This window comes from Panulirus ornatus, chromosome 37 (genome assembly GCF_036320965.1).
Source record: "Panulirus ornatus isolate Po-2019 chromosome 37, ASM3632096v1, whole genome shotgun sequence".
NCBI classification, from domain to species: Eukaryota; Metazoa; Arthropoda; class Malacostraca; order Decapoda; family Palinuridae; genus Panulirus; species Panulirus ornatus.
In genome coordinates this window covers 12,901,939-12,929,782 of record NC_092260.1, presented here as the reverse complement: position 1 = coordinate 12,929,782, position 27,844 = coordinate 12,901,939, and the positions used below count along the sequence as shown (strand labels likewise).

Genomic DNA, 27,844 nt, shown 5'->3' with positions numbered 1-27,844 from the left:
TCACACATCCACACTTTATTTGTCATACATAATGCACTCAAACCAGAGCCTAACACACATCCACTCTTTAGTTGTCATACATAAGGCACTCAAACCAGAGCCTAACAAACACCTCAAGCCCCTGAGACTACCCTGAGCTCTTGGCAGTTCCAGTTCAGTCCATTGACAACACCTTACCCTTATACACATCAGTCCAGTTCATTTTGTCGTATGCATACCTTTCACTCTCTTTGATGTTCAATCCTCAATCCAACCTTCCATCCTTCTTTGACTCCCCCTCCCCTTCCGTCCTTCTACTTCTGACACATACATCTTCTTAGTCTTTTATTACTTATCCTCTTTGTGTGTCCAAACCATGGTTAACTCTGTCACATTGTGCTTTCCTTGTCATCTTTCTTACGCTGTTATTCCTTAAACAACCTACTTTACACATTTTCTTCCTCCAGCATTTTGTTTCCAACACATCCACCCATTTCCATTCTTTTGCATTCAGGACCCAAGACTCAAATCCATACAACACTGTCAGTACTTCAATACCTTCAAACATACCCATCTTTGCCCTAGAGACCTTTTCTTTGGCACACTCCTCAGTGCACCCAGGCCCTTAAATCGTCATGGCTCCATCCACTGCCAATTCCACTCCCATGTGCCTAAAGTTCTCCACATCCTCATGATGCTCCTCATTCAAACTTATTCTCAAGCCATCCTGTGTCATACGCCTGCTGTATCTCATAATCTTCCTTTTCTTCAAATTTGCTGCCAACATTCCTCTTTCACAAACTTTTCCAAATTTTAACTGGTTTATGTTTCTGGAGTCTGCCACCAGAGCCATGTCATCTGCAAGCAGCTGATTCCCTTCCCATGCCCTCTGACTCACAGCATACCATTGACCTTCCCTTAGCTGTAAGACCCTTGCATTCATCTCCTTCACCATCCTGTCTACAAGCATATAAAACAGTGATGTTGACCCAACACATTCTTGATGCAGACCCACCATTACTGAGAACCACTCACCTTCCTCCTTTCCTAATTGCACAAAACTTTGCTATCTATCTATACTCTGATGCTCATTCCCTCCAGGAACTCCCTCAACGGGTAGCTGTGGCAAAAAGTCTCCATAACTGGTGAACTCCAGTGCTGCTTCTTAACCTTTAGAGCCTCACCCTTGACATGCCACTGGCAGAGGGCAACTTTAGCATGAAGTTCCAAAAGCTTCTACTTAATGTTCTTACCATCTGCTCTTTTGGTATAAACTTCTCACCTTTTACAAGCCCTCTTTGTCAACCTAATCATACATTTTCCCTAAATCCTTAAATACCACATTCAGTTCACTCTCTCCTTGTATTTCTCTGTGACAAAGATAACATGCAAGTTAAATATAGAAACTAAGGAAATAGTAAGAGCCCACTTTGATATATTTCTGTTTTAATAACAACTGTTGATATCTTTATTGGTAGAACCAAAACAAATTTTAAAACATTTTTTTTTTTTTCCAAAGGAAGGAACAGAGAAGGGGGCCGGGTGAGGATGTTTCCTCAGAGGCCCAGTCCTCTGTTCTTAACGCTACCTCGCTGAGGCGGGAAATGGCGAATAGTATGAAAGAAAAGAAAGATTTATAAATAATTTATCCTCAGATGCTTGCATAATTTATCATCAATTACAGAGGCTGGTATTGAAAAATATATACATCCTGAAAGAGTTATGATAACTTTTTCTGGAGAAAGACAATAAATTTTCTACAAACCTGTTTTCTAATACAGATGGTAAACATTTACATATAAATGCATAGGATGTAATATTTCTCAACTCACTAATGTGATGATAACTTTTCAGTATTTGCAACTACACATCTGACTGAATGTCTAACATCAATATAAACAGTACTCCCTCTTAAAATTCAAAAAATTTCATTTAAAAACTTTTTTTTACAGTCTGTGTCTATATCAAACAAAATTTGCTAATGCCAAAGTTATCAGTATACTTTTATACCTTATATAAATTACAATTCTGTACAAGATGTATGCTGCAATCTCAAAGTAACGAGTGATAAAGAAATGATGCGATGGATTTACAAATAATGATAAGTATATTGAATTATGGCATTGACTAAAATATCCTAGTGAGATACACCTTCATCCATGCCTGGCATGTCGTTTTCATCATCCTCATCATCAAGATCAAGATCCTCCAGGTCTTGGAATAAACTTTCATCAACAGTAACTTCTCCCTCTCCTGAAAAAGAAAGAAAATGCTTTACCTAAAAACAAAATAATTCCTTACCATACTTAGTTTTTTTGCAAAATAAATAATACATTTCAGCAAATAAAACTTGTCTACAGTAGTTAGCTATCGAAAACTAATGTTGGTATCTGGGATCCTTGCTTAGCGACAGTTCTTAGGGCAACATTTTGCAATAGTGTTATTTGAAACTTACGGTACAAATCCTTAGAATGACACTGATGCCTTACATGAGCAACAGATTTGAAAAAAATTAAATCTTCAATTTAGTGCAAAAAATATTTTTTCCTTCGATAATGAAATATTTCAAGATATTGTAAGGTTTTTAGTCTTAATGCATCTTTTAATAATGTCAGCAAAATAATTTTAGATTCCTATTCCTCAAGCTCCAGGAAAATATGCTTGGATTTGTATCTCACCTGCCAATGGTGAGTTTAGAAAAGTAAACGTCTGGGATACATTATATGCTTTCGCCACAATTATCTCTATTTCATCTGTTCTTTGGTGTGTATTTAGAAAAAATTATTAAAGAAAGGTGTTACATATTTCAATACATTTATGGGGATTACACTGACTTATTTTGTTAAAGAATGCTGGCCAGGACATTAATTAGAAAAGATGACAAAACTCTCCAAGGTTTACTGCCACCAAAGACTACTTGATGCTTCTGCTTGGAGGGAGCTCTTAGGAAGAATCAAATGTAAGCAATCCCTTAGTAGTGTTTCATTCTGATAATCCTAGGGATATCAAGGGCTATGTAAAGTCTGCAATACCTGTGATATGACTCATACTAAGAGGGGTGATAAAAACAGAAAATCACTCAATCCCCTCCCATTCCAATAGCATATGAAGCCATTATTACCATATATTTCAGTAAGTCCATTAGATTTCATCAGAAGTACCTGTGATATTGCTACAGACGCTACATCAGATAATTCAGAGTTGGCACAGTGAAGCCTGGTGTATCTCCCTCTTTTAACTAGCAATCCTCAATCCTTCCTATTCCACTTCAGTAGAACCTTAAACGTTATCACAATATTTTCAAGAAATCCATTAAATTTCATCTGCATTACCTGTGATATGGCAACAATTGCTTAAACAGATAATACATAGGTGATGTATACAGGCCTAGTGCACCTCTATATATGTAACCCCCTTATAAATTGGGTTTCAAGTGCTTGTATAATGATGGATTCCTAAAGTGACAGCTCTCCAAGAGTGTAACCACATTACTAAGCAGGAGGCTCATGGTATTAAACTCATCCCCTAAGTAACACTACCAAAGAAACAGGATAAAATGTATATAATATGGGATGTCTATGAATACCAGAAAAAACATACCATCACCCAAGAAGCTGAGGTCGGATTCGTTGAGTGTCTGGTCTTTTTGAAACAATTCTCGGCCAGTCAGTTTCTTGTTCTTTTCTTCCTCCTTTTCTTTCTCTGATCGCAGTGTAGCCATCTCAGCATCAAACTTTGCCTTCCATGCCAAGAATGTTTCTACAGTCACTCGAGTGCCTTCAAACTTTTTCTGTAGGTATTAGGAAGGTACTATTGTTGTATTTTCTACAGAAAGAATTTTATTTATTTATACTTTGTCGCTGTCTCCCGCGTTAGAGGGGTAGCGCAAGGAAACAGACGAAAGAAATGGCCCAACCCACCCCCATACACATGTATATACATACACGTCCACACACGCAAATATACATACCCATACATCTCAATGTACACATATATACACACATGCAGACACATACATATATACACATGCACACAATTCACACTGTCAGCCTTTATTCATTCCCATTGCCACCTCGCCACAAATGGAATAACATCCCCCTCCCCCCCTCATGTGTGCAAGGTAGCGCTAGGAAAAGACAACAAAGGCCCCATTCGTTCACACTCAGTCTCTAGCTGTCATGCAATAATGCCTGAAACCACAGCTCCCTTTCCACATCCAGGCCCCACACAACTTTCCATGGTTTACCCCAGACGCTTCACATGCCCTGATTCAATCCACTGACAGCACGTCGACCCTAGTAAACCACATCGATCCAATTCACTCTATTCCTTGCCCGCCTTTCACCTTCCTGCATGTTCAGGCCCCGATCACTCAAAATCTTTTTCACTCCATCTTTCCACCTCCAATTTGGTCTCCCACTTCTCCTCGTTCCCTCCACCTCCGACACATATATCCTCTTGGTCAATCTTTCCTCACTCATTCTCTCCATGTGCCCAAACCATTACAAAACACCCTCTTCTGCTCTCTCAACCACGCTCTTTTTATTTCCACACATCTCTCTTACCCTTACATTATTTACTCAATCAAACCACCTCGCACCACACATTGTCCTCAAACATCTCATCTCTAGCACATCCACCCTCCTGCGCACAACTCTATCCATAGCCCACGCCTTGCAACCATACAACATTGTTGGAACCACTATTCCTTCAAACATAGCCATTTTTGCTTTCAGAGATAATGTTCTCGACTTCCACACATTCTTCAAGGCTCCCAGGATTTTCGCCCCCTCCCCCACCCTATGATTCACTTCCGCTTCCATGGTTCCATCTGCTGCCAGATCCACTCCCAGATAGCTAAAACACTTTACTTCCTCCAGTTTTTCTCCATTCAAACTTACCTCCCAATTGACTTGACCCTCAACCCTACTGTACCTAATAACCTAGCTCGTATTCACATTTACTCTTAACTTTCTTCTTTCACACACTTTACCAAACTCAGTCACCAGCTTCTGCAGTTTGTCACATGAATCAGCCACCAGCGCTGCATCATCAGCGAACAACAACTGACTCACTTCCCAAGCTCTCTCATCCCCAACAGACTTCATACTTGCCCCTCTTTCCAAAACTCTTGCATTCACCTCCCTAACAACCCCATCCATAAACAAATTAAACAACCATGGAGACATCACACACCCCTGCCACAAACCTACATTCATTGAGAACCAATCACTTTCCTCTCTTCCTACACGTACACATGCCTTACATCCTCGATAAAAACTTTTCACTGCTTCTAACAACTTGCCTCCCACACCTTCCACAGAGCATCTCTATCAATGCTATCATATGCCTTCTCCAGATCCATAAATGCTACATACAAATCCATTTGCTTTTCTAAGTATTTCTCACATACATTCCTCAAAGCTCATACATGCACATATACATCCCTATACATTTCAACGTATACAGACATATACATATATACACATGTACATATCATACATGCTGCCTTAATCCATTCTCATCACCACCCCGCCACACATGAAATGGCACCCCCTCCCCCCACGCGTGCATGAGGTAGCACTAGGAAAAGACAACAAAGGCTACATTCGTTCACACTCAGTCTCTAGCTGTCATGTGTAATGCACCGAAACCATAGCTCCCTTTCCACATCCAGGCCCCACAAAACTTTCCATGGTTTACCCCAGACGATTCACATGCCCTGGTTCAATCCACTGACAGCACGTCGACCCCGGTTCCAATCGCTCTATTCCTTGCACGCCTTTTACCCTCCTGTATGTTCAGGTCCCAATCGCTCAAAATCTTTTTCACTCCATCCTTCCTCCTCCAATTCAGTCTCCCACTTGTACTCATTCCCTTCACCTCTGACACATATATCCTCTTTGTCAATCTTTCCTCACTCATTCTCTCCATGTGACCAAACCATTCCAATACACCCTCTTCTGCTCTCTCAACCACACTCTTTTTATTACCACACATCTCTCTTACCCTTTCATTACTTACTTGTTCAAACCACCTCACACCACATATTGTCCTCAAACATCTCATTTCCAACACATCCACCCTTCTCTGCACAACCCTATCTACAGCCATGCCTTGCAACCATATAACATTGTTGGAACCACTATTTCTTCAAACATACCCATTTTTGCTCTCCAAAATAACATTCTCGCTTTCCACACATTCTTTAATGCTCCCATAACCTTCGCCCCCTCCCCCACCGTGACTCATTTTCACTTCTGTGGTTCCATCCGCTGCTAAATCCACTCCCAGATATCTAAAACACTTTACTCCCTCCAGTTTTTCTCCATTCAAACTTGCCTCCCAATAAATTGTCCCTCAACCCTACTTGACCTAATTTTTTTTTGCTCTTATTCACATTTACTCTCAGCTTTCTTCTTTCACACACTTCATCAAATTTAGTCACCAACTTCAGCAGTTTCTCACCTGAATCAGCCACCAGTGCTGTATCATCAGCGAACAACAACTGACTCACTTCCCAAGCTGTCTCATCCACAACAGACTGCATACTTGCCACTCTCTCCAAACCTCTTGCATTTACCTCCCTAACAACCCCATCCATAAACAAATTAAACAACCAAGGAGACATCATGCACCCCTGCCGCAAACCGACATTCGCTGGGAACCAATCACTTTCCTCTCTTCCTACTTGTATACAAGCCTTACATCCTCGATAAAAACTTTTCACTGCTTCTAGCAACTTACCTCCCACACCATATACTCTTAATACCTTCCATAGAGTACCTCTATCAACTCTTTCAGGTGCCTTCTCCAGATCCATTAATGCTACATAAAAATCCATCTGTTTTTCTAAAGAAAATATCCTTTTTAATAATAAACTGTAAATGTTAATGTGATAAAAAATGATGGTTAGGATCAATCAAAAATTGGTATTTAAAAAAAATGGGGAGGGGGCAAAATGATCTGAAAAATAATGTTAAAATTAATCAGTGTGGTAGAAATTATATTTTTTTTTTTTTTTTTTTTTATACTTTGTCGCTGTCTCCCGCGTTTGCGAGGTAGCGCAAAGAACCAGACGAAAGAAATGGCCCAACCCCCCCCCCCCATACACATGTACATACACACGTCCACACACGCAAATATACATACCTACACAGCTTTCCATGGTTTACCCCAGACGCTTCACATGCCTTGATTCAATCCACTGACAGCACGTCAACCCCTGTATACCACATGGCTCCAATTCACTCTATTCCTTGCCCTCCTTTCACCCTCCTGCATGTTCAGGCCCCGATCACACAAAATCTTTTTCACTCCATCTTTCCACCTCCAATTTGGTCTCCCTCTTCTCCTCGTTCCCTCCACCTCCGACACATATATCCTCTTGGTCAATCTTTCCTCACTCATTCTCTCCATGTGCCCAAACCATTTCAAAACACCCTCTTCTGCTCTCTCAACCACGCTCTTTTTATTTCCACACATCTCTCTTACCCTTACGTTACTCACTCGATCAAACCACCTCACACCACACATTGTCCTCAAACATCTCATTTCCAGCACATCCATCCTCCTGCGCACATCTCTATCCATAGCCCACACCTCGCAACCATACAACATTGTTGGAACCACTATTCCTTCAAACATACCCATTTTTGCTTTCCGAGATAATGTTCTCGACTTCCACACATTTTTCAAGGCTCCCAAAATTTTCGCCCCCTCCCCCACCCTATGATCCACTTCCGCTTCCATGGTTCCATCCGCTGACAGATCCACTCCCAGATATCTAAAACACTTCACTTCCTCCAGTTTTTCTCCATTCAAACTCACCTCCCAATTGACTTGACCCTCACCCCTACTGTACCTAATAACCTTGCTCTTATTCACATTTACTCTTAACTTTCTTCTTCCACACACTTTACCAAACTCAGTCACCAGCTTCAGCAGTTTCTCACATGAATCAGCCACCAGCGCTGTATCATCAGCGAACAACAACTGACTCACTTCCCAAGCTCTCTCATCCCCAACAGACTTCATACTTGCCCCTCTTTCCAGGACTCTTGCATTTACCTCCCTAACAACCCCATCCATAAACAAATTAAACAACCATGGAAATACAATAATATATCTGAAAACAATATTAACTTGATTTACAAACTTTGAGGTAATGATGAAATCTTACATCATACAGAAAGTCTGAAGCCTACAGCTGAGTTATCAAACTGTTGCTTGTCAAGTGTGTGATTTATTGCAAAATACTGACTGAAATGAGTGCTCAGGTGAAGAAGTGTATCATTTTTTCAGTGGTATTAAATTAGTCAACTGATAATGGATACACTGCACAACTTGTATTCTGGATTTGTTTTGTAGCAGAGGATTTGGAGATCCATGAAGAAATACTGGCACATTCTGGACTAAAAGACCATACTTGTGATGATGACATTCTTGAAACCTTCAAAGGAGTTGAGAAAAAGTTTGAACTGGATTTAAAGAAATTAGTTTCAATAATAATGGAAGTTGAAACTACTTGTGTGGACATAAAATGGATTTGTCAGTCTACTGGAGCAGCAAATGACAGCAAACATCCTTAACAGCATAGGACTGGCTTCATTTCACTCAATTATACACTGAGAAAATCTTTCTGAAAAACTGAAAGGGAAGATGTACTAACAGAAATTAAGAAATATGTTGTCAAAGTCATCAGTTTTATTTGTGGTGAGGCTATCACCCATTGTCAGTTTGTCCAACTGTTAAAGGAGACAAAATTAGATATTAGGAAAATTGTATATTTAATAGAAGTACAATGGTTGAGTCGCAGAAATGTTTTGAATCTTCATTGAGTTGAATGAGGGGTGGAAAGGGGTGTGATTGACATGTTTGACAGATATCTCCCAGTAAGAGAGGATGTTTGTTCTTTCTCTTGAACTTGTTTCCTCATTGTAACCTTTCATACACAGACTCAACCATGGATCTAATTTCTCTTCTAACTCCACCTTTGGATGACTAACATTCTTTCACCCCCTGATGCTCCTTTTACTAATCCTACACCCCTCCCCGTAATCTCTTTTCAGATTGTCCGAAAAGTGCTTCTCTCTGTGGACACAAGCAAGGCTTATGGTCCTGATGGCACCCATCCCCATGTACTGAAAGAATGTGCCTCTGAACTTGCCTTGTGCTTGCTCATCTATATTGTTTCCATTTAAAATCCCAAAATTTCCTTCTTCCTGAAGCATGCGTTGATACATTCCATCCCTAAGAAAGGTGACCGTCCTGACCCCTCTATTACTGTCCTATTGCTTTGACATCTACCATTTCCAAAGCCTTTGAATCCATCCTCAACTCCCATATCCTTAGACACCTTGAAACTCACCGTCTTCTCTCTGATTATCAGTAAGGCTTCCGTAAGACGAGATCCACTGTTGATATTCTTTCCTATCTTACTAATGTCTGGTCATCATCCCTGAAAGATTTTGGGTAATCATGTTTAGGTGCCCTTAACATATGCAAAGCTTCTGACAGAGTGATGCATCAGGGTCTCGTCTCTAAGCATCCCTCTTTTAACTTCCCTACCTCACTTTGTTCCTTCATATCTAGCTTCCTATCCAGCCAGTCTACCTCAATGGTTGTTGATGGATCAGCCTTCCCCCTTCCTCCATCAGCAATAGTGTCCCTCAAAGTTCTGTCCCATTCCCTACAGTTTTTCTCTTTTTTTTTTCAACAATTTCCTTTCTTCCACTAATAATAAAATGCACTTATACACCGATGACTCAACACTGCATTCATCCACATCCTTCAGTTTTGCTCCTCCTTCTCTCACTCAGTCTGCATCTCCTCTTGAAACAGCTTCCTCGATAAACTCAGACTTGGACAGGATTTCTTAGTGGGCTATATGAAAACTTGTTAAGGTTAATTCTTCCCGAACCCAGTTTCTACCCATCCCTCTATTAAAAATTCCTCACAACTCTAGTTTCTTCTTTGATGGTTCCGTAATTCCACCTCTTGTCTCAACGAACATGCTTGGTATTACTGTAACATCCACTCTTTCCTGGAAACCCCTTATTACAGAAATAGCTAAGTTTGCTTCTAAAAGACTAGATGTTCTTTTTAGATGTAAAAACTTCTTTTGCTCTGAACAGTTGCTCTCTTTATACAAAGGAGAGACTCGTCCTTGTATCAATTACTGCTCTCACATCTGGGGTGCTTCAGCTCAGCATCCTTACTTGACAGAGATGAACTGAAAGCAGTCCAACTTATAAACTGTCCCAGGCTTGTTTTTCAAACTTGACACTCTTGCCCTATGCCACAATGATGGTTCACTTTCCCTCTTCTATAGGTATTACTTTGGTTTTTGCTCCTGACAGCTGGCAGTCTGTGTGCCCCCACCAGTAGCTAGACCACATGATACTCAGAAAGGTGCTGCATCACCTGATTTCTGTGTGGCTGTTGGCAACTAAAGGGTGGGCAGTTCTGATAACTTTCTTTTCCTACACCTCCAAGCATTGGAACTCTGTCTTCTCATCTTTCCTAATATCTATGACCTGGCAAATTTTAAAAGACTGGTTTTTCATTTCTTCCAAAATTTGTAAATACTTTTCATTGTCTCATCTTTTAGCCTTTCACAATCCTCTCTATATTTCAATTAAGGCACACCCCTGGTGTTGACTTGTTTGTTACTAGATCCTCCAACAGAAAAAAAAAAAATCACAACTCACTTAAATGAGAGCAGGAAGGTTTGAGATTGAAATGCATGAGGGAGGATACTGAAGGCTCTGTTTCTTTCTTTGTCTGCTTTCAAACACAGGCATAGTGTTGGTAATTAGTAAAATGAATGTACAATCATTATCATTTATTCATTATACTTTGTCGCTGTCTCCTGCGTTAGCGAGGTAGCGCGAGGAAACAGACAAAAGAAAGGTCCAACCCAAACACATGCACATGTATATACTGTACATATATGTCCACACATGCACATATACATACCTATACATTTCAACATATACATATATATATATATACATACACAAACATATACATATATACACATGTACATAATTCATACTTGCTGCCTTTATTCATTCCTGTCACCACCCCAACAAACATGAAATGACACCCCCCCCTCCCCCCGCACGTGCAGAAGGTAGCGCTAGGAAAGGACAATAAAGGCCACATTTGTTCACATTTAGTCCCTAGCTGTCATGTATAATTCACCGAAACCACAGCTCCCTTTCCACATCCAAGCCCCACAAAACTTTCCATGGACAATGTACTTAGAAATATTCCACTACTAACACCGAAAATGACAGGATGGTGAGTAGCTTACATGTGTTATGAGGATATTGGTATTTTTTTCTTAGAAATATCTTTTCTCATCACTTATTATCTGTAAGCAAAGTTTCAATCACCCTAGGATTAAACAGGGAGAAAATCAGGTGCAACATTTTGTAATTTCTTTCACAAGTGCAAGGGTGGAGGGGACACTTCCCATGCCTAATATCTTTTTTTGAGTCAATTGTTTTCACATATTTCTAATACTATACTTTTTCATTTTCTCACCACTCGATATATATAATAAGTATGCTCCCATTCAAATTCATCCAACAATCTATGGATTTTCTGCAGTTTCGCCATGAACACACAACCTGCAGATCAATGGCCATGGTGGTTTTAGGGGTACTGAGGAGAGCAGAGTATTTTCCATCATCTTCCTGGTAATGGAAGAGATCTCTGTAGGCTATTAATGGTGTCATTAGTCAGCTGAACATTTAAACAGACAGGAAAAGATCATGTATCAACTTATGTTTTTCTTTTTTATGTTGATGGCTCCAGTCACGGACAAAAGTCCACATCAAGGTCATGCCTTAATTGAAATACAGAGTGAATTATGAAACAGACCACACTTTAACAGATAAAGATCAGTTCTCATTAAACAGGTCTGTTAACATGAAATTAATATACTAGCCAGGGCAAAGAGACTTATCCATTTCTTCATTTGAATCCCTTATGGACTCGGATACCTAGCTTCAGCAAGATTCTATAAGTACACCAGAAGCTTCTATTTAGGTGGACATATAATCAGTGCTACCCAGTGTTTCACTGTTTTATGTATTACTGTGTCCATGAAAATATACATCAATGCAGAAATAAAAAAATTAAGAGTTACAAAAACTATATGTGGCAATAGCAAATAACTGATCGAGCAAGCAATCCATGAAGGCAGCAATTCTGATGCACATGAATTAATGTGGTCATACAACTCTCATTTAATTGTTGTCATACTTTATATAACTTCCTCAAACTGCCTATAACTACTGAATGATTGGAAAACGCCCAGGTGAGTTTTAAGCTCATGTCAAGAAAAGGAGGAACGTCAACTTGGAGATGAATTTAGAAGTTTTGAGACATGCTAATGTTTGATCAATGTGTTGATATCCCCAAAGCTCCTGGCTTGCCTGTGAGGCAGAGTATCCCTAACGTGAAGCCTTTAGGTGCAACAACAACCACTTGTATCAGAGGTGAAGTTATGCAGAACATGAGTGAATGATGAGTGCCTGGCCTTGCTCAAAGATCAAAATCAAGTACTTACTGTCCAATATTTATACTTAAAAGCTAACTGCTACACCACGGGAGTCCATTCACTAAGTTGTCTTTTCCAGAAAGGCATCTCCAACAGAAAACAGTGATCAGGTGTAACATGGGCTACCTAACTCGGTAAGAGCTCAGGACAAGAGCCAAAAACAAAAGGGATAAACAAACTCCTATAACTAAACTGGAATAAAAAAGTTTAACTATTGTTCAACAGCAATAGGCGGGTGTAAACAAGTTACGGGTTTAGTTCTTGTTGTATGTCCCCAAAATAAGCCACAATGATGCAAGACAATCTCAACTGGCCATCAAAAAGAACAATGTATGGATATTGAAACTACAATCAAAGATACCTTGGAAAAAAGCTCATCTCTATAAACCCCTGTTTAAAAGAATGTTGACCCTGTAAGGGTAACCTGCAGCTGAATTTTTTGAACCCTTAGGGCAGCCCAGATACACTACTGCACTGGATGAGATATAGGATTGGCTAAATATTATAGTCCAGTGACTAAATTTATTCATGACCTGTGGGTAGGGGTGATATTTGTCTAAAAACAGTTTCAGTGAGCTACACACTCTTCTAACCTAAGGACCAAGTTGTGGGAGCCACTTGTCTACCAAAATGTTATGTGAGGTCAGTAGGATCAAAAAGAAAAAAAAAAGGCTTGACTGGTTGATGTCTGTCGCCAAACTTACTCTCATAGGGTTCAAAACAAGTGTTGTTGCCAACACAGTGATACCATTCTAGTGTAACTCCTCCTGCCTTGGGCCTATAATCTTAAAATCTCCAAAGGAAAAAAGAAATGGAACTCAACCACATGAAACAAATTGCATGGAAGAGGAGAGAAACACCAGATGTAATGGGCACGGGAAGCTGAGAGTAAGATCTGCACAAAGTAATGTATACATAATACCGATAAAGAAATATTTATACTGTACAAATGTAACCAAAGTATACATACAGGACACCATGCTCTTCAGAACATGCAAAAAGACAGCAATCCACAGAAGGGTGAAAGAAAAAACAAACATATAGCAGACTTGGAGATGTCCAATCTACAGATGATCAAAGAGAATTCTGAGCTGCAGGGTGTATCAGCTCCCTTAGGAGTAAGAGGGTTGGTTATATCATCACTATGGTGGACGCCAGTCAAAGGGGGTCCAGAAACAAATAAGCTGTCACTTCCTCAGGTAGCGGTTAACAATGAGTGGGGAATGCTTGTGCTACCTGAAATTATGTAGGATATCAAAGCATCTTCACCCCCAAAATATGAAAGATATTTATTTTAGCACAAAGGACTTGGCCAATTGTGTGCTCCCACCACTAGGAAGCCCATGCAATACTTGCCAAGCTGCTGTGTCACATCACATGATTACTGTGTGGCCAACGGCAACTCAAGGGTGGGCCATCTTGATATTTGTTTCTTTCCCGACATTTTGGAGCTTTGGAAGTCTACCTCTTAAGTCATTCCTAATAACTATGACCTAGCACATTTTAAAGGAAGGTTTTTCACATCCTCCAAAATTTGTAAATCTTTCCCTTGTCTCTTTTTTAGTCCTTTCTATACTTTTGTCCTCTCTATACTTCAATTATGGGCCCAGCCTTGGACTTTTGTCTATGACTGGAGCCTCAAATGTAAAAAAAAAAAAAAAAAAAAAATTAAAGCAATAATGCTGTCTCATCAAATTGTGTCAGAAAACAAAAATAGATCCCCTCCACTCTTTGTCTCCCTTGAATCTTCTTATTGTGCTCTTTTTCTGTTCAGAGCTTTTGCAAACAAAAATACAAACCAAAGGCTGCATATTAGCTATAGAGACAGCTTTAGTGTCATATCATCATCCACCATGCTTTACCAAAAAAGTAATATTGGAAATCTTTCTTTTTAGAGGTCCTGAAAGATCCAACCATAAGCCAATCATTGAGCACCCTAAATTCTAACCAATAAAAATTTATATTTACCACTGCTTAACTTAAACATAAGCATCTCACATCACAGACTTTTTATTTCTGATTAAAGAATACACTGAAATTTATCCAAGATAACCAATAAAGGTTTCATCATACCTTAGGATAATATTTTCTTCTAACTCTTCATCCAACACTTACCCGTTCTGCTTCTTCCTGTTCTTCTTTCTTGCGTTCCTGTTCCTCTCTTGCTGAGCGAGCCTGAGTTTCCATGTATGTGGAGAGCCACTCTAATGAATGTGAGACTAATGTGAAGACCATCACCATGCCCAGGTTTTCTTCACACTGTAAAACACTACTTCATCAACATTATCAATATTTGAGTATTTAGGAGAAATGGGCTCTTAAAGTGAAATATTAATTTGTATGGAGAAAAATTAGATGTCATTAAAGAGCTTATTTAGGACTGATATTCAATATGAATGGCAGTGGGAAAACAAGCTGAAAGTAGTCATGCATAAAAAGAGAATTGGAGGTGCACTGAGAGCCCTGGTAAATTGAGATACTTTAAATGTGGAGTGTCGAAGAAGCCGGCATGATGGAATGCAACAGTCTAATGATGAAAAAGAAAGTGAGAAAAAGTCTGTATGTTCATTCTTAAACTCAAAAAAAATTGAAAAGAGTTCCAAACACAAGTGGTCTGGTCTATAAGTGGAAGGTCAAATATGCAAACGATCATTTGTTTAGCATTCTGCAAATTCACTTCCATACTTTGTTTGAGAAAATCTAGAGGTGAAGATTTCAAAACCCAAAAGTTTGATACTGGATCTTTCCCTAGATGAAGGTGACTTTCAGAGAGATTCCATGGAATCTTGCAAGGAAACTGGCACATATGCAGTAGCCCCTTCCACCAGGGTTGTTTTAGCCCTTTTTGGGACTCTTAGTCAATAAAACCTGGAAACCAGCCAGTCTGAGAATCAACTTCTTTAGAAAAGAAAAAAAAATCCTAGGGTCATGACACTAACTCCTACAGCCTCTGATTAAGAAATCAGGGAAAATCAGACCAGTTATAGGATGCTACTTCTTTCCAACAATCAACAACCCCCTTTATGCAAATGGTCCTGTGAAATTTTCTTTTTGAGATGTGACATTGCATATCTTTAAGAATAAAAGATCTAGAATATTTTAACATACAGAGATCTAATACAGAGATTCAACATACAGTGCTGGTGGCTAATTCATGTGAGAAACTGCAGAAGCTGGTGACTGAGTTTGGTAAAGTGTGTGAAAGAAGAAAGTTGAGAGCAAATGTGAATAAGAGTAAGGTTATTAAGTACAGTAGGGTTGAGGGTCAAGTAAATTGGGAGGTAAGTTTGAATGGAGAAAAACTGGAGGAAGTAAAGTGTTTTAGATATCTGGGAGTGGATTTGGCAGCGGATGGAACCATGGAAGCGGAAGTGAATCATAGGGTAGGGGAGGGGGGCGAAAGTTCTGGGAGCATTGAAGAATGTGTGGAAGTCGAAAACATTATCTCGGAAAGCAAAAATGGGTATGTTTGAAGGAATAGTGGTTCCAACAATGTTGTATGGTTGCGAGGCTTGGGCTATGGATAGAGTTGTGTGCAGGAGGGTGGATGTGCTGGAAATGAGATGTTTGAGGACAATATGTGGTGTGAGGTGGTTTGATCGAGTAAGTAATGTACGGGTAAGAGAGATGTGTGGTAATAAAAAGAGTGTGATTGAGAGAGCAGAGGAGGGTGTTTTGAAATGGTTTGGTCACATGGAGAGAATGAGTGAGGAAAGATTAACCAAGAGGATATATGTGTCAGAGGTGGAGGGAATGAGGAGAAGTGGGAGACCAAATTGGAGGTGGAAAGATGGAGGAAAAAGATTTTAAGTGATCGGGGCCTGAACATGCAGGAGGGTGAAAGGCGTGCAAGGAATAGAGTGAATTGGAACGATGTGGTATACCAGGGTCGACGTGCTGTCAATGGATTGAACCAGGGCATGTGAAGTGTCTGGTGTAAACCATGGAAAGTTCTGTGGGGCCTGGGTGTGGAAATGGAGCTGTGGTTTCAGTGCATTATTACATGACAGCTAGAGACCGAGTGTGAACAAATGTGGCCTTTGTTGTCTTTTCCTAGCGCTACCCCGCACACATGAGGGGGGAGGGTGTTGTTATTCCATGTGTGGCGGGATGGCGATGGGAATGAATAAAGGCAGACAGTATGAGTTATGTACATGGGTATATATGTATATGTCTGTGTGGGTATATATATGTATACATTGAGATGTATAGGTATGTATATTTGCGGGTGTGGACGTGTATGTATATACATGTGTATGTGGGTGGGTTGGGCCATTCTTTCGTCTGTTTCCTTGCGCTACCTCACTAACGCGGGAGACAGCAACAAAGCAAAATAAATAATAAATATACAGAGATCTAACTGAGGGGTCACTCCTAATGACAGGACCAGTTTGAAAACAGATATTCCCTGTATCTTCTATAATGATGCAATCACTGAGCTTATCAAGGTGACTGCCCTAAATGTTGTATATTGTACATAGAAAATGACTGAAAAGACTTCCCTTGAGGCTACTAAGGTAATCATTCAGAAAATGGAATAGCCATATCCTGCTATATTAACAACTCTTAGCCTGCATCCAAACTCGTGCCTATAAAAGACCCTCTGAAGAACAGTATCCCTACAATCATAAGAGGACAACATCAGTCCAAGCAATCAATGGGTTCCATACAGGTTTTCCAAGCCACATGTCTCTGAAGATTTTTCTTGATGGACCACACTTCTAGAGCATTACAAAGCTTTTGTGGCATATCTCTAAAGAAATCTTTCTTTTGCTGAAGAGAACTGCTTCACATAAAGCCATTCTTTTGATCTGTAATCCTGCTAAATTTCTCCTTACTCCTGCTAAATTGAATTTTCTAAGCAAATTTTTCAAATGACAATAAGATACCACTCCCTAATCTACCAGGGAAGCAACTGCTTCTGAATAAATCAAAGCAAAACTGTTTGGGAGCACCAACTCATCTTGAAGCGCATAAACTTATGATCTGGAACAGTCTGCAGTATCCCCATACTGAGACAAAACCTGCTTTTTGGAAAACATCTATAACTGGGCTCCTTTACCTGACATATTTTGGATCTGCTTTCACAAGACTGCTGAAAATAAAACATAAAAGTCGGTTACATTATACTTAGTCCAAAAGGCATTACTATGAAGTGCAAAGTTTTCTTACCCACCTGGAAAGCCAAGAACTTTCTCATCTTATCTGCAGGATAATGAAGACACTTTCCATTGCAAACACTATGAAACTTCACTATTTTATTAGTTTGTGAAGATTAAAAGATTGTTTTTTTCTTCCCAGAATATTTCTTTATTACTGGAGGAAAAAGAATGATCACAAAAACCAGTCCCTTGACTAGTTCTGTTTCATATTTGTTAGTACTTTAAAAGCCAAATCAAGGCTTGCCCATTAACTACAAAGAAAGGGTTTGATGAGTTTTCCATAACTATGTCAGAGCATATATCTAACGTGTGAAATGCTCATTGCCTCTCTGAACCACTTTTCAAGCTGTGCTGTTTTTTTCTGAAGGGCTTCTCCATGTGATAAGAGAAACTTTAGCCTCAGATGAATTTCCCAAGAGAAACTTTAGCCTCAGATGAATTTCCCTTTCCATATCATGCTAATTCAGTCCTGCTTTCATTACCATACTGTCTCAGTTCTCCCCATTTTCGTAGCATCCTGTTGTGTCTCCCCACAGTCTATACCTTTCCCATCCTTGCTCCACCCTCCCTTGAATTTTCTCAATCTATTAACTCCATTCCAAGCATACTGTATCAGTCCTATAGCTCTTCCTAATATAGTTTCTGTCCTTTCCCACTCCATAGCATGCTTTAAGACTACCCCTCTTCCTAACATACTGTATCAGTCGTTCTTCCTACTTGATATGCTGTGTTGGTCCACCTTCTCTATAGCAAACAATCTAAGACCTTCCCTTCACTTTACCACACTATCTCAGTCCTCTCCCCTCCCTTGCCCACTCTCATTTCTTCATCTTCCAAGTAATCTTCTTAGCATACCATTTCAATTCGTCCTTCCTCCTTTAAATTTTGTGTAATTCTGTACTCCCTGCCTTTCCTATTACATTAAGTTTCTTCCCCCTCTTAGTATACTTTCTCTGCCTATTTCTTCCATGCATACACTCACATTGTACTCTTTTTATTCCTAGCATACTTTCTCTTTGCCCTACCACTGCTCCCATATACATTTTCTCTCTGGCTTACCACTGCATTCCACATTTCTTGTTAACCCTCCTATGTGTCAGTTCAACTCCATGCACTTTTGGGCAACCTTCCCCATTCATTCCCTCCACGTGGCTTATCCTTAACATAATAGCATGTTCTTCATTGCATCAATAAAAAGTACATACCTGCTCTTGCAACTGCACTCGCAAATCTTCTAAATCTTCATCTTCTATATTTTCTATGGGAGTCACTTCCATAACTGGGGGCTCATCTGGATATGTAGGAGTATATTCAAAATGAAGGGTAATTTCTGCTGCTTCCACTTGCAAATCATCGTAGGGATCTGAGCCTTCTGACTTCACAGAGATTTTGAACTTGTGTTGTGGTTCTACATCTAAAACTGTGAAAAATCATAAATGTCAGTTTAGATGTAGAACTGTGAAAAATCATAAATGTCAGTATCTAATAATATAACTTCATCAAGAATTAACAAAATATGAGAACTAAAAATTCTCTCCGAAACATATTCCATGGGAATATATGGATCAGAATCCTTCCAAAGCTCATGATTATTGCTAGGAGACACCAGCCTTCATGCATCCTTTGTGAACTACCCTGTTCACTCACTAAAGACCCACCCTCAACCTCTTAGTGACTGACACAAGGCATTGTTTTCAGAGACTCACAAACTTCAGCTGCTCAAAATTGATAAGTCACAGGTTGTGGGTACCAACCCAAAGATGATCACAGAAGGCATAATGAAAAAGAGGGATAGACAGACTCCTGTAGCAAAACCAGGATTGAAAAATTAACCAACAGCATCAAGCGAGCCTAATACATATTTTACTTTGATTCTGGTTTTGAGTTCCCAAAAAGTCATAGTAAAAAGAGATAGAGTCTTGACTAATGTACCTAGAAACACCAGAAAGTTAAAGAAACCAGAACCAAAGAAGCTCCTCTCTTTAACCTTTTAATATCTATAGATGAATATTTATGTGAGCAAAGCCATGCCTCAAGACAGATATTTAAGTAATGATTTAGTGTTCCTAATTAAAGGCTGAGATGGCAGTGCATGATAATTCCTACCTACTGTCAGTCATGAGAGCACATATACATGAGTTTTCTAGAAAGAAAATTTAGTAGCCTTTAGCTACATTCAGAACACCTGACAGAAGATGATTCTAAATCATGCAGAGAATGACTATATGGACACTGACTCTTCCAGCACTGAAAGTTAACTATTATGAAGCAAGAGAAGGTTTTCCAGCAAAAGTGGAGGCAGTGTTGCCTGGTCCTGCCTAATGCTGACAACATGAAGTCTGATTGGTGCTGGTGGTATTGTAATTTCACAAACTTTATAGTGTTTCTGCTATGAAAATATCAATGAATCACTAAAAATTATACGAAAAGATATAAGCAAAACATGGTAATAATCAGTAATAAGTTTTCTGATGTAGGTAAAAGAAACCATAAATCATGTGGCAAGCTTGTCTTTCAAGTGAGCTGTCAGAACTCACTTGACAGACAAGTCTTACTCCTACACTTTTTAGCTCGTACAGGAATATTTACAAAACTGCTACACATTATTACAGTAAATGGACAAAATATACTCTTGAAGAGATTTTCTTTTCATGAATATCTTTAAAACTATATGATTAAATATAATTTTTAAATAACGTGAAAAATGTGAATTTTGAGATGTAGAAGGGAAATCTTAGTGGGATATTAAGGGTTAAACCCCCATGTTTAGGAAGAATGACCCTATAAAGGATTACCTCAATTGTTTTATCCCTTAGGGTAGCCCTGTTCTCCAGAATATTACAGCTACACTGGTCGAGGTATATGGATGCCAATGAACATGGGCCTGTGGATTAAACCTCCCAACTCTGATTGGGGGATGATCTTCATCCCTAAGCTCTGGTTCTGTGAGAAAAACTAAATTACCATAAGACAGATACTCTCCTCTCCCCAGACCAAGTCCTGGGAGCTCCTTGTCTACTGAACATCAACCAAGATCGATAGAACAGAAGCAAGAGGGAGGAGGCCTTGAGTGGTTGAAATTTGATCCCAGGGCTCAAAATAGTACCACAGCTATACAGTACAATGATTGTGTTCTAGTTTACCTTAAGTGCATCTACCCCTATATGTGGTTAATCCACTTATAGTCTCTAAGAAAGTCCTGAAAATCAACCAAACACAGAGGGAAAGGTAATATATCTGGAGGAGGTGTAAGGAGATACATGGCATTATCATGATATGAAAAAATTGATAATTTCATTACACCATATAATGCCACTTCAAAACTTTGGTCTTAACAAACCTCTACAATACTAATATCAAGGGATAAATGAACAGAAAAATATACATGCTAGTATATGAGGTCGTAATACTGGAAAAAACAATTATAACAGGATTATAGTACATATACTAAAGATATATCATGTGTTTGCTTTGAAGAATGTATGTGAGAAATACTTAGAAAAACAAATGGATTTGTTTGTAGCATTTATGGATCTGGAGAAGGCATATGATAGAGTTGATAGATGTTTTGTGGAAATTATTAAGAGTATATGGTGTAGGAGGTAAGTTGCTAGAAGCGGTGAAAAGTTTTTATCGTGGATGTAAGGCATACGAGGAGGAAGAGAGGAGAGTGATTGGTTCCTAGTGAATGTCGGTTTGCGGCATGGGTGCGTGATGTCTCCATGGTTGTTTAATTTGTTTATATATGGGGTTGTTAGGGAAGTAAATGCAATAGTTTTGGAGAGAGGGGCTGATTCAGGTGAGAAACTTCAGAAGCTGGTGACTGAGTTTGGTAAAGTGTGTGAAAGAAAAAAGCTGAGAGTAAGTGAGCATAAGAGCAAGGTTATTAGGTTCAGTAGGGTTGAGGGACAAGTCATTTGGGAGGTAAGTTTGAATGGAGAAAAACTGGAGGAAGTGAAGTGTTTTAGATATCAGGGAGTGGATTTAGCAGTGGATGGAACCATGGAAGTGTAAGTGAGTCACAGGGTGTGGGAGGAGGCGAAGGTTCTGGGAGCGTTGAAGGATGTGTGGAAGGCGAGAACATTATCTTGGAGAGCAAAAATTGGTATGTTTGAAGGAATAGCGGTTCCAACAATGTTATATGGTTTTGAGGCATGGGCTATAGATAGATTTGTGTGGAGGAGGGTGGATGTGTTGGAAATGAGATGTGTGAGGACAACATGTGGTGAGGTGGTTTGATCGAGTAAGTAATGAAAGGGTAAGAGAGATGTGTGGTAATAAAAAGAGTGTGGTTGAGAGAGCAGAAGAGGGTGTATTGAAATGGTTTGGTTACATGGAGAGAATGAAAGAGGAAAGATTGACAAAGAGGATATATGTGTCAGAGGTGGAGGGAACAAGGAGAAGTGGAAGACCAAATTGGAGGTGGAAGGATGGAGTGAAGATTTTGAGTGATCGGGCCTAACCATACAGGAGGGTGAACAGCGTGCAAGGAATAGAGTGAACTGGAACGATGTGGTATACCAGGGTCGAAGTGTTGTCAATGGATTGAACCAGGGGCATGTAAAGCGTCTGGGGTAAACCATGGAAAGTTTTGTGGGGCCTGGATGTGGAAAGGGAGCTGTGGTTTCAGTGCATTACACATGACAGCTAGAGACTAAGTGTGAACGGATGTGACCTTTGTTGTCCTTTCCTAGCGCTACCTCGTGTGTATGCGTGGAGGGAGGGGGGGTGCCATTTCACGTGTGGTGGGGTGGCGACGGGAATGGATGAAGGCAGCAAGTATGAATGTGTACATGTGTATATATGTACATGCCTGTGTATGTGTATGTATGTATACGTTGAAATGTATAGGTATGTAAACGTGCATGTATATGGGCCATTGTTTTGTCTGTTTCCTTAAGCTACCTCACTAATGTGGGAGACAGCAACAAAGTATAACAGTAAAAAAACTATACTTATACCATTACTATTGTAAACAAAATGATGACCAAATGAAAGAAAATGAGAATGACCCCTACAAAGCCAGATGACCGTAGCAGCATGAAACACATATTGACTGTGCACAATCTCAGAGAAACGAGTACTCTTGAGTGGCTGGAAATGAGAGATAATGTCATCAGCATGGTGGTGGTCATTGATTGGCCATGGATGGGTCTGTCATGAGTGAATGGCTACAATTGCCCTAGAGTGGTTCACATAGGGTGAGCAAAGGTTAGTGCCTCCTCAATGTAATCATGAGGGTTAGAAGGGTCCTGATTTATATATTCCCAGGGAATATATCTCATGCTTGTGGGACAGACCAGTTTTTTTTCCAAAGCATCATGTTTTGTCTCCTAAACATTCACAACCTACAGTAGAAGCCTGTAACTCAACCAGAACTTGTCCATGGAATCTTTTGTACCATACTGAATTCTGGCACTTTATCGCCAATCTTTAATACAAATAAGTTCCTATCTGTACAGTACTCATATAAAATCCACCCTGGCAACATGGCAACCATTTTAGTTACAGTTCTCATTAACTTCTTTACTTTTCATACTTGTTTAACACTTCCTGCATTAGTATTGTAGCACCAGGAGCACACAAAGAAAAGGCTTCATTCACTCACATCCATTCTCCAGCTGTCTTGCATAATACACCAAAACCAAAGCCAACCAGCCCCTTCCTTCCCTCAATCCACAAACTGTTCCTATAGACCTTTTCATTGTTTCCCCTGGCTGCTTCAGATGACCTGGTTCTATCCATTGACAGCACATCAATGTCTGTATACCATACCAGTCCAATTCATGCCTTTCACCCTCCTGTATGCTCAGGCCCCAAACACTCAAAATCTGTTTCACTTCATCCGACTATCTCATTATATGCTCAAATATAATAATACATAAAATTTTTTGAAAATTAGAAAATAAAGGCAACACTTTTATCCCTTAACTCCTCCAAGCAGATATTTACATGAGCAGGGCAACTCCTCTAAACATATTTTTATGCATTGAGTTTTGCACCTCTTTTTCTAGCCACCTGCCAAGCCTAGGTGGTTGCTGATATAGCAAAGCATGATGATTTATCCCCACAATCAGTCATCCTCCAACCATGCCAACAACAGCAAATGATCATTCTCTTGAGTTTTCTAGGAAGGAAACTGAGTGTCAGTTTGCTAAATTTACAGAACCGGGCAGATGATGATCTGGAATTACCTGAAGAAGGTGATCTATCTTTGAACTGTGTAGAGTGATTTTAAGGATACTGACTCTGAACATTTGAAAGTTGGCCAAGATAAGGCAGAAGAAAGTGTTTCAAGCACAAGTAAAGGCAGTGTGCACACAAAAGCATTCTAGCGCATGAACACATTCTTCACCATATGGCAGACTTCAGCAATTAACAATATCATAGGTATATCTTATCTTCCATTTCCAATTTGGTCTCCCAGATTGGAGATGGAAGGATGGAATGAAAAAGATTTTAAGTTGTCAGGGCCTGAACATGCAGGAGGGTAAAAGGCATGCATGAGATAAAATGAACTGGAATGTTGTGGTATACTTGGTTCAATGTGGATAGGGAGCTATAGTATCGGTGCATTACACATGACAGCTAATGAATGGATGAGGCCTTTCTTTATCTGTTTCTGGCACTACCTTGCTAAGGCAGGAAACAGTGATCAAATATAAAAAAAACTTTGTTAATCTTGGCCCCTATATGAAGTCAGGTAAGATTTGCATACGTTCTGTTGGCTTTTAAGAAGTGTTTCACCTACTTTTATGTGGTACGGTTTTTTAGACATGCTGCCTTGTTAACTGTAGAATCTCAGAATTTCTTATATTAGCAGGATTTCTTGTATAGAACAAAACAGACCAGGGGAGCATGATTGGGATATCTATTTTTTCATCCTGTAATAATAAATGTTGCTAGTGAGGAGAATTCTGAAAATCATAAACGAGGAACTTGAGTTATGTAATGTCCGAAAAAAGTAATTAAGCTGCAAAAATATGTCTGTGCCACGGTTTGTCTTTCCCTAGTTCTTTTGAGTTAAAAATTTGCACTTATCATCCAACACTCCTGAATTACAGTACTTGTAAAAAGTTAGTTTTACCTAATCAGTGTGCAAATTCTTGAAACTATATCTCCCAAAACCAGTCATTACCTCCATAGGAGGTACAGTTACACCACCAATTTTCCAGCACTCTTGGTTCCAAAGCCTTGCCGGATTAACCATTTTCCCGGACCAACCGTGGTCACGTAATAATAATTCATCAACATACCTCTAACCCACTAATTATACATCTCCCATGCATCTAAAGTATACCATGGACTGCTAGAAATTTAAACAAATATTATATGTAAATTAAATAAATGAATGAAATACAGGTACTTATACACCTGCTCTGGTCTGGACTGAGGTGCTCGTCAGCTATGAGTTTCACAAATTCGTCCACATACTCAGCAGCTCCTTCGTGGTTTGCAGACTGCTTTTCTCTGCACACTTAAATCATGGAAATTCCATGACACTTCATGTTGTAATTTAAGTTCTCTGTGGAACAATTTAGCCTGGTCCATTATCATGCTACCAGACAAGTCCACTCCATCATTCTGATGCTGACGAAACCATTCCATCATCACTCGATCGTTCTCAGTACCCTTACCATCTTTCATAGTTTTTCTCATCGTCATTTGCTTCTTCGCTGTCTGCACAGAATTTCAATATTTTCTCCCTTTGCTTCTTTGTATCATAAACAGTTCATGAACCAATACTGTAGATGTCACACAGCTTATGCACCGAAACACCATGATCCATTTTTTTTCAACAGTTCTACTTTATCTTGGATCAATATGGACTGGTGTTTGTGTTTGACACTACAACTGACACTCTCATATGTCTTAGAAGCCATAGCCAGGGTTAAACTTAAGCAAAATAAATTAAAAATCTATGAGAATTGCGGTATCACCACCAACAAGTGCAGTGTAAAGAATGTAAATAAGCGCGCCCTACACACAATGCCATCTGTGGCTACCCAGTAAACTAGTCTGGTGGCCGCAGTAATTTCAAGTTCCCTCACGTAAATTTTGTCCGGACTAAATGAGCTGCCGAACTATCAGTTGCCGGAAATTCAGTGGTGTACCTGTACCTATAATTTAAGTTTCTATCACATATTTTTATCCTGCTCACATGAATGTGTTCACAGGGACAAAAGTGACAACGTAATGTTTCACAATATGCTTCCCATTGATTTTGAAGCAATGGGAATCAAAAGTGCAGAGTTGGTTTACTTGAAACTAAGTTAGCCACCTCTACAAATCAACAGAACTTATCAAATCCTCACCTAACTTCATACAGGGACAGAAACTCACCTTAATTTTGAGTGTCAAAGTGAAAATCTGTTGCCTATTGTTTGTGTGGTAAAGAAAGTTTGCTTGACATGTTTACTTCCGTATTTGGGCACTGTGTGCATTAAGAGCATGTAAGCCCATACAGGAGCCAAAATCTGGATGTAAACATGAGACCATAACAATAATACAATTTTGAAATGACATCCGAAATGAAGCAAATTTTGGTTGCTAGGGAAAGTAAGGAGGGGTTTGCACGAATTTTGTCGATTTACACAGGTATTTCACCTAGTTTAACATTATTTAACCCTACATTGAACCGGACTTTCAAAGTACTTCCAACTGTTGAGTAACTTATTGTAGGCTAAATAAAATTATCCCAGTCACAAAGTACAAACAATCCATAAAATAGACTATTAGATTCTATAGTGAATAAGATGTCTCAGGAGATTCATAGGATCTGTTGATTTTTTCACGTTTCACATACTTTTACATTAACCCCACATTTTCCATATTCATAATTCTCAACGCTTGCATTTCTAATACTGTAGAATAAACTAATTAACACTAAACCATGCTCAACAACATTATTGTTTTATTCGGATCACTAAGTATTGCTAGTTTTGATGTTTGGGCAAAATGGTTATTGACCTGAAAAAAGCTGATTTTGTGGAATACGTAAAGTGCCAGGAAATAATGGTTACATTTACCTAAAATCATATATATTTTGGTATCCTTGAAATGATAAGTAGAACTTAAAAACTACTTATGTAATATGATATTCTTTTGGCTTTATTAAAAAATTCATCTGTTTATTTACAGTGATATTGTCTAATAATCTGCCAAACTTTTATCCTTTCCACTGTCATCATAAAATCATATTCGACTGAGAATCCTATACTTTTGGCACACCTTTAGTATAAATTCCATGAAGGTGTCATGTGTTCAGGCAAGTATCCTCTATTAGGTGATGGTGAATCTGCATACTAGACCTAGTCACAGTCAACAAAGAATTATTTCAAAATTATAAGTCCTGTGAATGAGGAATGCTATACCTCAACAACTTTGTGTGTCCTCCGTTGTTAGTTATATTTTGAGGCTACCAAATCCCATCTACATTTGCATTTATAGCAACTGTGAGGTATACCTCTAGTGTACTAATCAGTACAGATAACTGCTTTAGCTTCAGCATCTGCTGTTTTCTTAGAGTGCTCACAAAATATTACACTATCACTGCAAAACAGTCAGTGATATTCTAGTTATTTTGTGGTGTAACTAAAGTGGAATTTTACCCCAGCTTTGAATCAGTTACCTTGACAAGAGTTGTTTCAAAAGATTTCTTCAGAAAGGTGGCTGTATGAAGGTTATCATTTATTTAAACACTTTTGCACATCTTTGCCTACAATCAAGCAGACAACAATAAACTAAGTCTAATTGCTTAAACACCAAACTAATCACACAACCAGCCCAGGATCGTTTAGGTCATATTTCTGGTTAACCCCCGTGGAGGACTATATGAGATTTAGGACACCTTGTGAACAGAAAGAGTTGTAAGTGACTTCACTCTACACACACTTCAAGCACCCTCGCCTGGTGGAACAAGTTCGAACAACATACTCTGTAACACAATTCTTGTTTTCCACACTTACTTTCAAATTCTTCTGGATATATAGATTCGAGGGCTTCAATTTCGTTATTTTGTTCTTCTTTATAGTCTGTCATTGTAATAAATTTAAAGAAGGAGAGAAGGTATGTTGTTCGGCCCAGCGTGTGTACCTTTTCCTCTGTTTTGGTTGTTGAAGACACCAGT

At 39.2% G+C, this 27,844-nt stretch overlaps 1 protein-coding gene and 1 long non-coding RNA gene across 2 annotated transcripts in view; one reads left to right on the top strand and one right to left on the bottom strand.

Annotated features, from left to right (window-relative positions):
* LOC139760513 (uncharacterized) overlaps window positions 1–27,844 on the top strand; it is a 98,729-nt gene that overhangs the window by 12,744 nt on the left and 58,141 nt on the right. The window lies entirely within an intron of this gene.
* LOC139760508 (RWD domain-containing protein 1) lies at window positions 1,409–27,844 on the bottom strand. The gene is made up of 5 exons (XM_071683797.1): window positions 27,684–27,844; window positions 18,921–19,135; window positions 14,669–14,812; window positions 3,580–3,769; window positions 1,409–2,232 (listed from the first exon to the last, which is right to left on the bottom strand). Exons 1-5 carry the CDS (start codon window positions 27,754–27,756, stop codon window positions 2,117–2,119), a joined length of 738 nt encoding a protein of 245 aa, XP_071539898.1. The 5' UTR covers window positions 27,757–27,844; the 3' UTR covers window positions 1,409–2,116.